The sequence below is a fragment of the Pleurodeles waltl genome, chromosome 10, assembly GCF_031143425.1.
Source record: "Pleurodeles waltl isolate 20211129_DDA chromosome 10, aPleWal1.hap1.20221129, whole genome shotgun sequence".
Taxonomy (NCBI): Eukaryota; Metazoa; Chordata; class Amphibia; order Caudata; family Salamandridae; genus Pleurodeles; species Pleurodeles waltl.
Genome location: NC_090449.1, coordinates 196,851,161 through 196,869,385, shown reverse-complemented (window position 1 = coordinate 196,869,385; position 18,225 = coordinate 196,851,161). Strand labels below are relative to the sequence as shown.

The 18,225-nt window shown below is 45.5% G+C and overlaps 1 protein-coding gene across 4 annotated transcripts in view; it reads left to right on the top strand.

Annotated features, from left to right (window-relative positions):
* SHISA9 (shisa family member 9) overlaps nt 1–18,225 on the top strand; it is a 1,108,248-nt gene that overhangs the window by 1,007,028 nt on the left and 82,995 nt on the right. For all 4 annotated transcript variants that reach the window (XM_069210172.1, XM_069210173.1, XM_069210175.1 and 1 more), the window contains one exon: nt 9,858–10,013. In XM_069210172.1, the coding sequence (XP_069066273.1) occupies nt 9,858–10,013 (156 nt within the window). The remainder of the gene's footprint in view (nt 1–9,857; nt 10,014–18,225) is intronic.

Here is an 18,225-nt window from a genome sequence, read left to right as displayed (position 1 = left end):
CAGTTGCCTGACCTCTAGCTTGAGCTACAGGAACATAAAAAGCTTCCAGGGACCATTTCCGTGCAACCGTGCAACTGACCAGTATGAACTGGGCCTGCCCTGGAACCTGCTTCTGGCCTCTGCTGTAGTGAATCCCCAAGTGATATTCCCTGAGGTCCTGGTGCTGGTGTAAGGGTCATTGTCCTGAGACTCTGAGAGCTGGGACTTAGAAACACTTTGTCAGCTTTTTGACTAAAGCACCAACAGAAATGAGGAACACAGTAGAAGGTACAATTGTCAATATTGACTGGCTGCTCAGCCTTAGCTTGCCAGTTTGCCCAGCAGAAGGGGACCTGACTTCCAGAAAATATTCCAATACAAACATAGAGAGTTTCATTGGACTAACACTGTGAAGCATCCAATGACATGAAGGCCTTCCTGGGCATGGACTTCAGTCTTCAACACTCTGAGCCTTCCCCACCTTGGTCAGTGACCACACCAGGAGCTAGGGCTTCAGTAGCCTGCAGTTGTCAAGCTCTGCTTAGGATCCAGATTTCAGCTTGCCTCACCATCAACCCAGTAATGCCCACTTTTCCTCCATATAAGTTTCTAAGTCAGAATGAAAACTTTCCACCATGACGAACCTGGTCTCTGTATCCGACTCATGCTCTATTAATGTCGGCCTGAACCTTTGACCCGGTCTAGTGCAATCAGATAACTGCAATTGGCGCTTTGTGCTTTTTGGCATTATTTTCATTCCAAGCATCAAATATTCATACAGGTCTTTCTACTTAATGAACTCCGGGGTTTTATGTCATTTTATTTATTAAAATGACTATTTTTCTCAGTTGTGTTTGGATTTTTCTTGCCTTGTGTTTTCACTTTACTACTGTTTAAGTGCTGCATATACTTTAAACACTACCTCAGAGTTATACATGACCGCTTTGTGCCAAGCTACCAGAGGTTTAAACTGGTTTATTTATTGAGTTAGGTGGTTCAGTCTGACAAGGATTGTGCTTATTACATGAAGTGGTTTCTCATACCCTTCAACTAATTCTTCAGTTTCTGACAGGATCATATAAGGCAAGAATTATTCATAGAATGCCTGTGGCAAATAACACAGTTGCCACAAAAAGAAAAATGTTGCTAAATGGAAACTGAGGTCCTTTGCTTTCTTTAAATTCCATTAAATTAGCAGACCTCTTCATTCCACAGGTAAAGTAGGTTCACATCATCCATTAACCTTTTTTTTATCTATGCAGGCAGCACATTTGTCAATAAAGAGATACTTGAAATTAGAGATGTTGAAGATCACGGGAATTCAGGAAGATTGTCTATTTGCATTTTACAGGTCTCTGTTTGAGATGTACGTGTCGTGCTGAACACGAGTGGCAAGAAGCAGTGGTCTTGTAGTTGTCATAAAGAGAATAGTTAGATAAAACAACATTATGCATGCGTCAAAAAAGCTGCCATGTGCCACAGGCTCAAGCCACAGAAAGATACATAGCATTCAACCATCAAAGCAAACAACTGCTACCAAAATCAGGACTGTAGCTATGGAAACACCTGTAAAGCAGTTTACCAAGACTCGGAGGTGGAGTACTCCACGGCCAAACGCTCTACATATTGTACTGCCTTCCAACCAAGCAGCATGTTACCCTGCTGTGGTGAAGGCTTCCAATACTGCTTAAAATACATTTTGAGTCCGAGCAGATATGGATTAATCTCTTACTACTTGCAGCAACTTGGTACTTCCAATAGTAAGGTCGTGCCCTAGTACCATCTTTTTCTGCAACATTTCTTTTCGGGATGATAAAACGAATATAACGAAGGTTATCATTTTTAACTTGATGTTTTTAAGACTTAACAGAAAAAAAAACATCATCCACATGCTGAGGCTGGTGCCAGATGCTAGCAATCATTGCACTTCAGTGATGCAGGCTCCAGGCTAAAACACATGATGCAAAAGCAAGGGCAGTGCCAGATATTACTCTCAATGTGTGTCTGCTTGCCTGGGGTGAGGCTGCATCGATTTCTTTTTCATCTGAACTTTCTGTTCCGGCCTGCTTGCTTTTTAAGTGGATGGAAAACATAAAATGGTGTGAATTTAAATATCTAGATGCCCACATTGTCAAGCTTTTCCAGAAACTACATATTGTTGATGATACATGATATTTATGGTTAAATGCTTTAATTCTGCTCACTGATACAGCAGTGTCATTGGGGATTTGGTGCAGCAAGGGCTAATTTCCAACACATATGTTCTTTTAAGTCAGAAAGTTCCCAATTAAATCGACATCTTCACCTCAATAATTTAGCTCTTTCGTCTTTATTATATTTTGTATGTATTGACAAGCGTCTCTTTCAATTATATAACATACAGCACTTGATTTAAAAAAAAAGTTAATTCAATCAAAGCACGGACAAGTATGTGGTTTTGTGTATAATATCATTTTTAAAGTTAAGAATATAAGTACAAATATATTTCAGAACCCTTTCTGCTCAAGTTACATTAGTGGATACTAGTTCTACCTAGTAAAAAGCATTGTTTATTTGCAGACTGTTTTAAATCGTAAGGGGATAGCAGCCCACTTAATGATTTCAGGGCCAGCTAGAAACAGCTTTAACTGTTTTCCATGGTGTCTGTCATCAATAAATAATACTGAGAGAGAGAAAAAGCAGCGGGACAGCCTTCTTCAGGAATTGTTTGTTGGAAGTGTCATTCACATTTTCGATTAACTCACGTGAAAGCAATTGGACGTTTCACCTGTCAGCCATCGCTTCAGGAGTGTGTCCTCCGTCTTTACAAAATGCTAGGCAAAGAAGTCCATCTCTTATCGCTCAGAACACCTTCATGGCCGGTGCACACCATCCCTTGCAGGAGATGCTGTAGTGTGTTAATTAATGATGGTGAGATGGTGGCAGGGTTAAATCATGCATTGCACCTCTTCCCATGAAAGAAAGGGTGATCACCAGACAAAGTGTAACTAGAGATTAACACGTGCAAATCCTGTCAGTGAAGCAGAGATACAGGGTGGATGACATAGGCTAGAGTGTACAACTACAACCGGTAGGTTTGCATGGGTCTCACAGCTGCTAAGCTACTACAGCACACCCTAATACACGAGACTCCCAATCGAGACAGGCATGAGCAAAACTAGAGTACATGCCACACTCCTGAAAATGTAGGAGCAGCGGGGGACCACCACATCTCTGCATCTAAGCATCCCTAAGGTTCTATACTCTACCACATGCTTGGTGTTTGACCTGACAGCCTTAGGGTAGTCACCCCTAACTTTTTGCCTGCCTCCCTCCACTTTGTGGACACTGTTTTTGCTGGTTTTTAGACTCTGCACACTTTACCACTGCTAACCAGTGCTAAAGTGCATATGCTCTCTCCCTTAAAACATGGTAACCTTGAATCATACCTGACTGGACTACAAATTTACTTATAAGTCCCTAGTAAGGTGCACTTTTTGTGCATAGGGCTGGTAAATTAAATGCTACTAGTGGGCCAGCAGCACTGGTTGTGCCACCCACTTAAGTAGCCCCTTTTCCTTGTCTCAGGCCTGCCATTGCAAGGCCTGTGTGTGCAGTTTCACTGCCACCTCGACTTGGCATTTAAAAGTACTTGCCAAGCCTAGAACTCCCCTTTTTCTACATATAAGTCACCCTTAATGTGTGCCCTAGGTAACCCCTAGAGCAGGGTGCTGTGTGGGTAAAAGGCAGGACATGTACCTGTGTAGTTATATGTCCTGGTAGTGTAAAACTCCTAAATTCGTTTTTACACTACTGTGAGGCCTGCTCCCTTCATAGGCTAACATTGGGGCTGCCATCATACACAGTTGAAGTGGCAGCTGCTGATCTGAAAGGAGAAGGAAGGTCATAGTATGGCCAGAATGGTAATACAAAATCCTGCTGACTGGTGAAGTCAGATTTAATATTACTATTCTAGAAATGACACTTTTAGAAAGTGAGCATTTCTTTGCTCTTAAATCCTTCTGTGCCTTACAATCCACGTCTGGCTGGGCTTGGTTGACAGCTCCTTGTGCATTCACTCAGACACACCCCAAACACAGGGTACTCAGCCTCACTTGCATACATCTGCATTTTGAATGGGTCTTCCTGGGCTGGGAGGGTGGAGGGCCTGCTCTCACACAAAGGACTGCCACACCCCCTACTGGGACCCTGGCAGACAGGATTGAACTGAAAGGGGACCTGGTGCACTTCTTAGCCACTCTTTGAAGTCTCCCCCACTTCAAAGGCACATTTGGGTATAAAACAGGGCCTCTGCCCTACCTCATCAGACACTTGCTGGAGAAGAAACCTGAACCAGAAACTACATCCTGCCAAGAAGAACTGCCTGGCTGCTCAAAGGACTCACCTGTCTGCTTTCTACAAAGGACTGCTGCCTTGCTGTTGGCCTGCTGCCTTGCTGAACTCTTGTCTGGCTGTGAAAGTGCTCTCCAAGGGCTTGGATAGAGCTTGCCTCCTGTTCCCTGAAGTCTCAGGACCAAAAAGACTTCCCTCTTTCGCTTGGACGCTCCGTGCGCCGAAAATTTCGACGCACAGCTTGTTCCGTGGCGAGAAAAACGCTGCACACCGACACTGATCGATGCGACGCTCTTGGGACGACCGAAAATCCGACGCACGGCTTCCCAAGGACAACGCCGCCTGACCTCTAGAGGAGAAATCGACGCAACGCCTGCTGTGAGATCGTAATTTCGACGTGCAGCCCCGCAGAACGACGCGCAGCCGGAAAACAAGCATGAAAATCCACGCACAGACCCGGGACATCTGGTAATCCCCGCGATCCACGAAAAGAGACTGTCCGTGCGCCGGAAAACGACGCACGACTTCCCCGCGTGGAAAATAACAACGCAAGTCCGTGTGTGCTGAGGAGAAATCGACGCACACACCCTTTTTCCACGCACCTCTTCTTTTGTGGCCCTCTGAGGAGATTTTTCCATGCTAAACCAGGTACTTGTGCTTGAAAGAGACTTTGTTTATATTCTAAAGACTTAAGACACTTTATTTCACTCTTGAGTGATATCTCTACAATTTCCCATTGCAACTTTATTCTTTTTGACCTACAATTATCCTGATAAATATTATATATTTTTCTAAACACTGTGTGGTGTATTTTTGTGGTGCTATATGGTGGTATTGTATGATTTATTGCACAAATACTTTACACATTGCCTTCTAAGTTAAGCCTGACTGCTCGTGCCAAGCTACCAGAGGGTGGGCACAGGATAATCTTGGATTGTGTGTGACTTACCCTGACTAGAGTGAGGGCTTTTGCTTGGACAGGGGGTAACCTGACTGCCAACCAAAAACCCCATTTCTAACACTTGGCTTCCTTTAGACGGATTCCTTCAGCATCATTATAGGTCCTATATCTCTTTCCACCTCTACACTGATAAAATCCAGCTGCAGCTCAAAGTCTTCTTACTGGAAGATGTTCGATGTTTGTCAAGCACTCTCAACATCCTCCAGTCCTAGATATTTCAGCTGCTTTTGAAACTTAACCATGTGAAAATAGAGCATCTCCTCATATCTGTCCTAAGGTGCTCTTTTTCCCGTAGAAGCCCTGATTGATGCAGCCAAGCTCACATTACATACTTTGTTAACAATGTTGAATTCCAAACCAGACTATTTTAGGGGATGAAATAACCCCTCCCAACTGAGGACCTCAAATTCGTGATCTAAGCTTTAGTCCTTTCTAGATCTGATTACAGCATCTACTTACGGTCGAGGTTCCCAGAATTACACCTAACCGCCCAAAAAGCAATGTTTAACATGACTATGTGACAGATTCTTTGGCGGCATGAGGTAGGATGAATTTATTCTGATTCTACTGTTGCTCAACGGACATCTTTAGTAAATAAAAAGCTTTCTAACTTGCTTATACTGTTAACCTTGCCCCCCCTCCCCCTCATCTACCAATCAGAGAAACTAGTGATCCCAGGCTGTTCTCAGACCTAACAAAGCACAAACTCCTTTCAACTCTTTCTTTCAAGAAAGCTAAAACTCTAAACCAATTCATCTAAGAAAGTTGACCAAGTGCTCGGAACTCCCTTACGCGGAAGAAGATTCCCTCATTCTGCATATTTAGGAATTAACTTGTCGCCCTTCCCCTTGAGTGCCACTTCCAAACAGGGTGCTGTATTTAATGCTTAGCCATATGCCCTCTCCTGATACTTTGATGATCCAGAGTTTCCTCACCAAATGACTGAATTCCCACTGGAAGTTCTCTCCTCTGATACCACCCATACCATTGGTGTATCCTGTTGCTAACTATATTCACTCAAAGCAACATTATCTGAGTTTTTAATTTCACAGTTACAATACCAGGCCAAATTGTGACCCTTCCTGCTGCTTTCGTTATGTAATTACCTAACTAAATGTATAGTGGTCTGTCAATAAATAAATAATAATCTGGGAGATGTATTCAGTACGTCATGGTCTCTGGAACACAGTAGAATAAGCTTCCATTTTTAATTAGAGCCTTCAAGATCGAAGGCTGACATGTAACCCTTAAAGCCACCGAACATCATTTTGTCAATCAATCATTTTGACTAATGGCTTTTAAAATCACCAGTCACACTCTGCCCATAAACAACTGCACCCTCACCTTTACAGCAAAGTGACCTCCCTATTGTCCAGTGACCCTTATCTTCATGGCACTAATGGTTGATGTTTTGTTACTGGAAATAAAGCAGGAGGGAACCCAGATTTGGCTAAGACATATTTATCTTCTTGTTTCATAGTGCCCAGGCCATCAAAGTAATTTACCAAGATGAGAATTGACAGAGAGAAGGTCAGATGCTAAGTGTAGATCCAGTAAGCTGTGGTTGCTCGCTGCAGGTACACCGGAGCTCTCCTGTACTTAATGAGTGTGAATGGTGTTCCCAGGCCACACCCATGTGACTTTCCACAGGCAACCTAATCACCACATGCTAAAATCTTTCTCGGTTAAGTAGGGATTGTCACTACATCTCGACAGGTGTGTGCGTAGTAATTTAAGGTCGGTTTAAATCTAATAACCGTTTCATAATATGATCTCTTACAAAATTTTACAAAATCAACACCAAGAAATGAATATCAAATTTACGAGTTACAGTCTAGTGATGTGTATCTTTTAGTTGCCTATGAATTTCTGTCACTAGGAAGAATTTATGAATGTACGTGTACAATATGAATTATATAGATTTTATACATGACCTGTAGGCATACTATGGGGCAGATTGAAGAAAAGTAACGCTGCATCCAATGCAGCACCACTTTTCTTGCTTCCTTTAGCGCCTCCCTAACGTCACCATGTGTGCGCTGTATTAAAGATATGGTCCATCATGGAGGTAGTTAGGGAACTAGCGTCAACATTTTTTTACACTAATTTGGTGCTTTGCAGGATTCGAGTCAAAAATGTTGACGCTAATCCTGCAAAGTACATTGAGGCCCATTATAAATAACAGTGTGTCTCCTTTTAACGCCTGCTCTGTGCAGGCATTACAAATGTTACTGAAAATGGTGCAAAGAAATCTCTAAGATTTCTTTGCACCATTTTTTTGCCCCCCCTAATGGAGGAACGCCACCCTTGTATACATTATGCCTGGCGCAGGCCTAATGTATGTAAGGGGTTAGAAAGTGGCACAATGCATGCATTGCACCACTTTGTAAATCCGGTGCATCGAATTTGGTCTTGTTGGACAACATTAGAGTAAAAATATTATGTTAATGTAGTGCAAGAAGGCACTAGGCCCTACTAAATCTGGGCCTATATTTTATAGTGTTTGGCTACAGCCCTAACAATTGCAGAACCATGATGTCTGCAGAGAAATATCAGTGCTCCGAGGGATCCCATATGACATAACAAGTTACATGAGAAGCTTTTATTTAAAAAATAAAAGCCCCATTTAGATTTTGGTGGTAACAGGGAATCCTCCTTAAATTGGCATGCACCCCATCTACGAAACTGCCTTTTGCCGCTCCTCATTTTTAGGTGGGAGAAGTGCTCTATTTTCAACAATGGAGGTGCAGTCTGCTCTGTCGTTGGAAAAAACACCTTGTTTCTCATATCTAGTGATGGGAATAGCCTATGAGTGTCTGCACTATTGAGGGTAATTCTTCTGAAACCGTGTTCATCCAGTATTCTTTGCTTTCCAAAAAGGCCATGTACAGCATACAGTATAGATGTAGCCCTAACACTAAATTAGGGCTTAAACTCAACCCAAAGGCATAGGACAAACCAGAGAAGAAGTCACTCTCTTTGCAATTCATTATTTTGATATACTTTGCAAACTACACCGACTTCAGTAATTAAATAGACTAAGTTTCATTCTGTCCCATTGACAAAGTGGGACACTAATTCCTTGACAGATGGTTTCTGATGTTATTTTGACCTGGTTTATCTTTGGTAGTACTCTAGCCCACCTTTTGTAACAGTGTGATCATTATGTAATCTGTTGCAAGGGTTTATGTTTAGCAGGCCCAAGGTTTCAAGTCTGATGTAACAAATCAGCCTTTTCTCTTCACGTCGAGGTGGGCTGCAGACAGAATTTGGATGTGAAGGCGAAATGTACATGTGCCAGATTCAGTGCCAGTGACTTGTTGGTCTTATAATTAGCAGACTCAGTGTACGTTTTAAGCTTACACATACGAATGCACAAAGGACCAAAAATCATAACTGGAAGGCTACTAGAGGTATTGTGGGCTTCTGAAGGTTTCTGTGGGTTTCTCTGTCAACGTTTTTTGTCTATTCACATGGCTGAGGCACGTAATTTACAACCCAGAAAAACACGTATTTGCGCTTGTGAAAGGAAGCAGCACGTGAGGACCTACCACGTCCTTGATGACGCGCTGGGGGCAAAGAATCTTTGTGGTAAATGAAGTTTCTCTGTGTCCCATTAGACAGAGAGATACACATTTCTGTAGCTTAGTGCTTTTGATCGTGCATATGGCAGTCATTATTGATTTTCTCGTGCCACAGCTACTGTGCACCAATGGTTGACGAGGCCGAAGCTCCAATGACACTTCCAGTTGTGCAGGACAAGACCCCGCCCACATTTTGCAAAGGGAAGGAGCCAGCAGGCTAGAATGTGGTGTAAAGGCAACCAAGTAAATGATATATTGCTGTGCTTATAAACCTCAAGCTATATCCATCCAGCCGTAAACAATGGGCAACTGGAATATCACGTGATAGTCCAAGTATAACACGGGCAGTTCGAAATTACACACCTTGCTTTGCTTATCCTTTGCTGGTTTTCATCTCTTAGGGATTTGTACAGGAGTCTGTACCTGAGGAGCATGTTTCACATTGGCACCTTACTCTGTAGACGTGGCGTTGCGCATTTTTTACCTCGTTGGTGCAACTCTTCGTTCTGGGAGTGAACGAGGTAAATGAAGGACACAGAACTTGCCTTCAAATGGAGATTCCAAATTTAAAGTAAATGTTCCACAACGTAAGTCAGGGAATCTACGACTGTTTTTTGTATTTGGATTCTGAAAAGTCAGAAGTTTCCTTAAACAAAAGCATAAGATTAATTCTACGGCAGTAAATTTCCTACTTTTGAGCAATGTGAATCAGGCATTCAAGTATTGCTCACCTGGCGCATCAGTTCTGTTAGAAACAACAGTCGTATTGTAACATTTGAGGCACAGAGATGTGAGATACATGTTCCTTTGTTGCATAAGCAATCACACTAGAGTGAATAACTAAACCGCGAGGTGCATCTTCCTTGCATAACTGCAGCATTTTTACACCTAGAGGTTAAAATGCTAATTTGAGTAGGAATTGTTCTGCTTGTTTATTTATCAAGACGATTTTCAAATCTAATTTTCTTAACATATCTTATTTCTTTTTTTCTTTATTGCAGACACGGCACATATGAATAATGTAGTTCCGGCGTCTCCTTTACTCCCACAGATTGCACATCCGCATTCTTATCCCACCATGGGACCAATATCAAATCCTTATGAGCAGCAGCCCCCAGGCAAGGAGCTTAACAAGTATGCCTCGCTAAAAGCAGTTGGTAAGCAGTAATATCATTACATGCCTCCTCTTCTACTCCTGGTTGTCATGCATTAAAAAAATATATATATTTCATAGATGTGCCCGGTTGAAAGACAACCATGCTATCTGCGTTAATAGCATAACTCTTTCTACAGCAATGCACAATATTTTATTTGAAACCACTTATTTGCTAGTGCCCTCAGCAGTTTTGCACATATTGCAGGAAAACATGGAGACGAATGATGAATCTGGATATGAATAATTACTTGTCTCTTGGTAAGCACTGCCAGTGTTAGTGCCTGAAATAAGTTGTCCATCTGACAAATGTCAACTTACCCTCAGGGTTGGTGTAAAGTGCGATCCATACAAGTGATGGAGCTGGCTTGCAAGTAAGCGGAGTCATGTAATCTACGGTAGGACTAAATAAGTAACTAAAACAAAACAAATACAAAGTGAAATGTTTTAGCAATCTGTTTCTCTAGGATTTTTTACTCAAGTAATGTAATTTGTGGTATCTGACAAACGCTGACCGCCATACCGTGCGTACCATGTCTTTGAGATTAATTTCAGTATTTAACAAAAAGTTCACAGTCATTGAAGAATCTACTTTCTTGGAAACTGCAACTTTGCTTGTGCTATTTAAAAAAAAAAATATATTTGCTTTAGTTTATGCGCATTTATGATATTTACTGGACTATTCCTTTATCACACAGAAGAGGCAAACAACACCTTTTGCCAATGCTTGTGCTGCCATGGTTCATATGTCTTTTGAGCAACCAGGACTATTTTGTGTCTGTGCAAAAGGACATTTCAAATAAATGTTCTAAGTGCAAGTGAATGCAAGGGTAGGTCGCTCCCCCTGCCGCTGCAGCTCCACCAGCCCAGGCTCCTGACACCTCCCAGCAAGACCTGCTAAAACCGTAAGTACTCCCCCGCCCAGCCCTGCGCTACTCACCTCTCTTTTCCTGTACTTCTGTCTTCTCCCTTCCGCTCTCTCCTCCAACCTCTCTCCGTACCTCTGCTGTCCATTTCCCTTCGCTCTCTGCTCCTCTTCTGCAGCCCACTTGCTGCGTGTTCTGTTCTTCCTCAGCCCCGCTCCTCTTTATCACCGCGTTCTCTTCCTGCTCTGCTCTTCCTCTGTGTTCTTCTTTTCTCCTCTGCACCCCGACCTGCGTGTTATTTCTTCTTTCTTCATCTGTGTTCTTCTTTCTCCTCTGCACCCCGACCTGCGTGTTCTTTCTTCTTTCTTCATCTGTGTTCTTCTCTGCACCCCGGCCTGCGTGTTCTTTCCTCTTTCTTCATCTGTGTTCTCCTCTGCACCCCGACCTGCGTGTTCTTTCTTCTTTCTTCATCTATGTTCTTCTTTCTCCTCTGCACCCCGACCTGCATGTTCTTTCCTCTTTCTTCATCTGTGTTCTTCTCTGCACCTCGACCTGCGTGTTCTTTCTTCTTTCTTCATCTGTGTTCTTCTCTGCACCCGACCTGCGTGTTCTTTCTTCTTTCTTCATCTGTGTTCTTCTCTCTCCTCTGCACCCCGACCTGCGTGTTCTTTCCTCTTTCTTCATCTGTGTTCTTCTCTGCACCCCGACCTGCGTGTTCTTTCTTCTTTCTTCATCTGTGTTCTTATTTCTCCTGTGCACCCCGACCTGCGTGTTCTTTCTTCTTTCTTCATCTGTGTTCTTCTTTCTTCTCTGCAGCCCGACCTGCGTGTTCTTTCTTCTTTCTTCATCTGTGTTCTTCTCTGCACCCCGACCTGCGTGTTCTTTCCTCTTTCTTCATCTGTGTTCTTCTCTGCACCCCGACCTGCGTGTTCTTTCCTCTTTCTTCATCTGTGTTCCTCTTTCTCCTCTGCACCCCGACCTGCGTGTTCTTTCTTCATCTGTGTTCTTCTCTGCACACCGACCTGCGTGTTCTTTCTTCTTTCTTCATCTGTGTTCTTCTTTCTCCTCTGCACCCCGACCTGCGTGTTCTTCTCCTCTTCTGTACTTTTCTCTGCGTGTTCCTTTTCTTCCTCTGTGGCCTCTCCTCATCTTCTGGACGCTTTCCCTCTGCTTCTCAGGTCTCTCCTCTTCTGCCTGACTCTTCTTCTTGACACTTCTCTCTTAACTCTTCTCCTCTTCTTCTTGACTCTTCTTCTTGACTCTTCTCTCTTCTCTCTTGACTCTTCTCTCTTCTCTCTTGACTACTCTCTCCTCTTCTTTTTTACTCTTCTTCTTGACTCTTCTCTCTTCTCTCTTGACTCTTCTCTCTTCTCCTCTTCTGTTCTTCCTGACTCCCCTCCTCCTCTGTAATCCCCCCTCCCCTATCTTTTCTCCCCTCCCCTCTACCTGACCCCCCACCATCCGCTTTCCCGCCGCCACCTCCTGCTCGGCCCCGCCCCCCCTGCTCCCATTCGTCACCCCCCTCCCACCCCCTGCCCCCAGCTGACCCCTCCTCCCCCCCTCCTCCCTCTTATGGCGGCCGCTGCGTGGCCGCGTGCAGCGGGCGCTCTGCTGGCGCGCCAAAGGCAAGCCCGTCTGCGCCCGTCTGCGCCTGGACCGCGCCCAGCGCCACGACCCCTGGCCCCCAGCACTCCCAAACCCCTCAGCACCGCTATGACCCCAACACCCTCCACGCCCTCAACCCGGGGCGCTCCAGTACCTGCTTCCAAGCCAACCCTAAACGCACCCATGGACCCTTCCCATGCCTCACCTGCAAACTCACCTTCCACCGCAAAACCACCCCGCCCACCAGCCCACGCGCCAACAACCACCTCAAATGCATCCTGATCAACGCACGCTCCGTCCACAAGCACGCCATTGAACTATGGGACCTCCTGGACTCCACCGCACCGGACGTCGCCTTCATCACTGAGACCTGGATGAACGCCTCTTCGGCCCCCGACATCGCCATAGCCATCCCCGGCGGCTACAAGATCTGCAGGAGAGACCGCACCAACCAAGTTGGTGGAGGAATCACCATCGTCTTCAAGGACTCCATCAACATCACCACCTCCACCGAAGACACCCCCCTCGCCGTCAAACACCTGCACTTCCAGATCCACACCGATCCCAGGACCACCCTCAGAGGAACTCTCATCTACAGACCCCCTGGACCACGCGCCTTCTTCAGCGACTCTATCACTGACTTCATCTCCCCGTACGCCCTTGCCTCGCCGGACTACATCCTCCTCGTGACCTCAACTTCCACCTGGAACAGAACAACGATTCCAACACCACCGCCCTGCTCGACAACCTCGCCAACCTCGGTCTCAAGCAACTGGTGAACACCCCCACCCACATCGCTGGACACACGCTCGGCCCCATCTTTTCCACCAGCAACCACGTATCCTTCAGCCACTCCTCCATAATACACTGGACCGACCACAGATGTGTCCACTTCACCTTCCAACGCAAGACTCTCCACCTCCGCACACAACCCATCCCACGCAGACATTGGAACAAAATCCCCACGGAACAGCTTCTCTCCACTCTCAGCGACAACCCACCAACCTTCTCCACCAACCCCAACGACGCAGCCCTCACCCTCACGCATTGGATCACCAACTGCGCGGACAACCTCGCACCCCTCAGACGCCTCCCAAGACAGACCAACACCAGGAAACCTCTCTGGTTCACAGACACCCTCAAGGAATCTAAAAAAACCTGCCGCACCCTCAAGAAAGCCTGGCGCAAGGACCACACCGCGGAAAACATGTTTACCCTCAAAAACGCCACCCGAGAACACCACCAACTGATCCGCGCCACCAAAAGAACTTCCTTCACAGACAGACTGGACAAGAACACTCACAACAGCAAAGAACTCTTCAACATTGTCAAAGAGCTCTCCAATCCTAACGCCAACGCCAACGCCATCACGCCCTCACAAGACCTCTGCAACTCCCTCGCCACCTTCTTCCATCGTAAGATCACCGACCTACACAACAGCTTCAGACACCAGACCCAGCCAACCACCACAGAACCTACAACCTCAGCCATCACCCTCAACGCCTGGACTCACATCAGCACGGAAGAGACCAAAGCTACCATGAACTCCATCCACTCCGGTGCCCCCTCGGACCCCTGCCCACACTTCATCTTCAACAAAGCTGACGACATCATCGCCCCGCATCTCCAGACCATCATCAACAGCTTGTTTGCTTCTGCCACCTTCCCCGAGAGCTGGAAACATGCAGAAGTCAACGCCCTACTGAAGAAACCTACGGTGGACCCCAGCAACCTGAAGAACTTCCGCCCCATCTCGCTTCTCCCCTTCCCTGCCAAAGTCATAGAGAAGACCGTCAACAAGCAACTTACCAACTTCCTTGAAGACAACAACCTACTCGACCCTTCCCAGTCCGGATTCCGAGCCAATCACAGCACAGAAACCGCCCTCATCTCAGTGACAGACGACATCAGAACTCTGATGGACAACGGAGAAACAGTCGCCCTCATCCTCCTCGACCTCTCGGCTGCCTTCGACACCGTCTGCCACCGAATCCTAATATCCCGCCTCCGCTCCACCGGTATCCAAGGACAGGCCCTGGACTGGATCACCTCTTTCCTCTCCAACCACTCCCAAAGAGTCTACCTCCCACCATTCCGCTCAGACCCCACCGAGATCATCTGCGGCGTCCCACAAGGCTCCTCGCTCAGCCCGACTCTCTTCAATGTCTACATGAGCCCCCTCGCCGACATCGTATGCAAACACAACATCAACATCACCTCCTACGCCGACGACACTCAGCTGATACTTTCCCTCACCAAGGACTCCACCATCGCCAAGACCAACCTGCAAGATGGAATGAAAGACGTCGCAGAATGGATGAAACTCAGCCGTCTGAAACTGAACTCAGACAAAGCGGAAGTCCTCATCCTCGGAAACACCCCGTCCGCCTGGGACGACTCCTGGTGGCCCACTGCCCTTGGCACCGCACCAACCCCCTCAGACCACGCACGCAACCTCGGATTCATCCTGAACCCACTTCTCCCCATGACCAAACAAGTCAACGCCATATCATATTCCTGCTTCCTCACCCTCCGCATGCTCCAAAAGATCTTCCGTTGGATCCCCGCCAACACCAGAAAGACTGTGACCCACGCCCTCGTCACGAGCCGCCTGGACTACGGTAACACCCTATATGCAGGAACCACCGCTAAACTCCAGAAACATCTGCAGCGAATACAAAACGCCTCCGCCCGCCTCGTCCTCGACATACCCCGCAACAGCCACATCTCCGCCCACCTGAGACACCTGCACTGGCTTCCCATCAACAAAAGGATCACCTTCCGGCTCCTCACCCACGCACACAAAGCCCTCCACAACAAGGGACCCGAATACCTCAACCGTCGCCTCAGTTTCTACATGCCCACCCGTCAACTTTGCTCCGCCAACCTCGCACTCGCCGCCGTCCCCCGCATCCGCCGCACCACGGCAGGTGGGAAATCCTTCTCCTACCTGGCGGCCAAGACATGGAATTCCCTCCCCACCAACCTCAGGACCACCCAGGACCACCTCGCATTCCGGAGGCAACTCAAGACCTGGCTCTTCGAGCAGCAGTAACCCCCTTCGCCTAGCGCCTTGAGACCCTCACGGGTGAGTAGCGCGCTTTATAAATGCTTTGATTTGATTTGATTTGAATGAGGGAAAAAAGACTCGGGGGTTAAATATGGCCTGGCGGACAGTCCCCGGAACTTCAGGGATTTCTGTGCTGTACAGGAGATGAAAGGCTCATTTCACAAGACTGAACATTTGACAAGAGGACACCATGTTTTAAGCATTCACTTCAATGCAAAAAACATATTGTCCTGATGCACGAGGATTTGTCTCCATGCTTGTGTGGACCATTATGCATTTTCCTTGCCTGTGCATACCTTGCATCATCAATCAGTGATGGCACACCTACGCTGAATAGGGCTGGCCAACCTTCACAATGACCCAGTGACCCTTTGCCAGAATAGCTGAAAGGTCAGATGTTCCCACTGGCTGAGATAGCAGAGGGTCTACAGGTGTAAATCTGTTGCTTCTCTTGTTCTAAATTGTTCTAACCTAAATGGTGAAATCACGAGCTCTGGTGGTGCTCTTGCTCTGCTAAACTTCAAATATGGCTCTAATTAAATTTTTAGTCTGTAATTGAGAAAGTATTTTTCTCCCTTTAGGGCTTCACAATTTTTTGTTTTAGATGTTGTCTCAGCATGCTGTCCAGAGCTCAACCGCATATATTCTGCTTAAAATAGTAGTCCCGTAGTTACCAAGCCAGCGCCTTTTGAAATGGGCCTGGCCTGACCCAGTGCCAGGTCTCAAGGATGTCATTGGCAGGCATTTTAAGAGATTTACGGCCTGATTTATACTTTTTTAGCGCCGATTTTTGCATCATTTTTTGACACAAAAGCAGTGCAAACTTACAAAATATAAATTCATTTTTTAAGTTTGCGCTGCTTTTGTGTCAAAAAATGACGCACATGCGGCGCTAAAAAAGTATTAATCAGGCCCTAAATTAGATTGGTAAGCTATGGTTCATTACTTAGAAGACAAACTAACCTTTGTTATAGAACACAATTTCAATGCCTTTTAAAGGTTCAGTTGAAGTGGTGTTATAGTTATAAAGAAAATTAAAAAACATAGAAACCAAAAAATTGGAATTGAATGTGAGCAATATAATAATTTCTTCCCACATGCCCTGCTTATGATCTCACACATTATGTCAGAGATGAGATCTCAAATATCGTTAATATCACTTCCATATCAAATTGTCATTCGTGTAATTGCTGACATAAATTAATATTTTAGACAGCCCTACATGCAATCCAAGAAAGCTCAGCCTTTAACCTTACAAGCAGTCTCCAGGAGCTTTGTCTGGCCTCACACATGCCCTGGGTTTTGTATTAAAAGTTGTTTGGACAAGTTCCCAATTTGGCAGTGAACTGGGAGTCACAATGGCAGAGACTGGATATTTGCAGGCCCTGTGCTAATTAACTCTATCCCAAGTAGATAATTAGCTGTCCCCTTTGACCATGCCTAGTTTTCTGAGGGTCCAGGGACTGGCCTGTTTCCTTTCATCACCTCTTCTTCTAATACTCACTTATTATGGCAACCAAGGATGTGCAGTGGACTCTAGGTATAAGGTCTGGAGTCTCTCCATGCCATAGCGTATTATATTAGCCCTTGATATGCCCTCCACTCCTATACATATTAATTAATGTAGTGAACATTTTCATTTGGGGCAACATATGTCAGATCATGGACAGCTGACATGGACTGGACAGTAGCCATGAACTGAAGGAAAATATGTTCACGTTGCTCACTGAGATGACAAATTTCAATGTTTCTGGAACTGAAACAAAGTCATATTGTTCCTTTGAATCAAGTTTTGCTATGGAATTTCAAGGTTTTTACAACAAAAGGCTGTTGCTGAGTATGGAATTTAAATGCACCTTTAGCAATATATTCCTTCTAAAGCAAGAATCCCCTGAACAAGGCCTATGGCTGTGCACATCAAGATCTTGGCATATGGTGTGATGGCTCCTCCTGCTCTGGGACCTGCTTTACGTAGCAAACTCAGCATTTGGGGTGCCGTTTAGCCTGACGATGTGGCCTTGCTCCTGTGCCCCCGGATTCCACTGTGCACGGCATTTGATCACTGTCTGGGATTCAGAGGAGAGAAAAGTAGGCATAAAGTGGTTCAGTGTCACTAGTTTTCATTCTTTCTTTCAGGAAGTGGCTAAGTTTTGCAACAAAGTAATTGTGTTCAGCTTGAACGTACTTCTTCCATAAGGCCAACAATATTCCACAGGCACCATCTAACACAACCCATGACCTTCCCTTTCTGCCTGTTTTCTTTGAGGTCTCAATACAGTAGAAGCAGGAAATGAGTGCCAAGATAGTTAGGCTTTATAGATTAGGAATGAATGAGAAAATTCTAATGCGGAATCAAATGTGGCAATTGTTAGCCCCGCTTCACTAACACATTATGAATGTTATTCTTCATGTTCAAAGTGCCATGACCAAAACATTTCAGCCAGCAGGAAGTTAAGGCCAGCTAAAGCAGAGGCATCACCCTAATCGTTCTGAGCTGACACAGCCCTGTTGTCACACAATGTAAATTTGGGGCACTTTGGCACCCATTGTAACCGATCTAATATATCCGTAGAACCAGCTATGCTTGGCTTCTGCCCTTGATCTGGGATTCAGTGGAGAAAAAATAGATGCTATGGCCAAAACACACATACCAGCAGGATTTGTTGGCCAACATA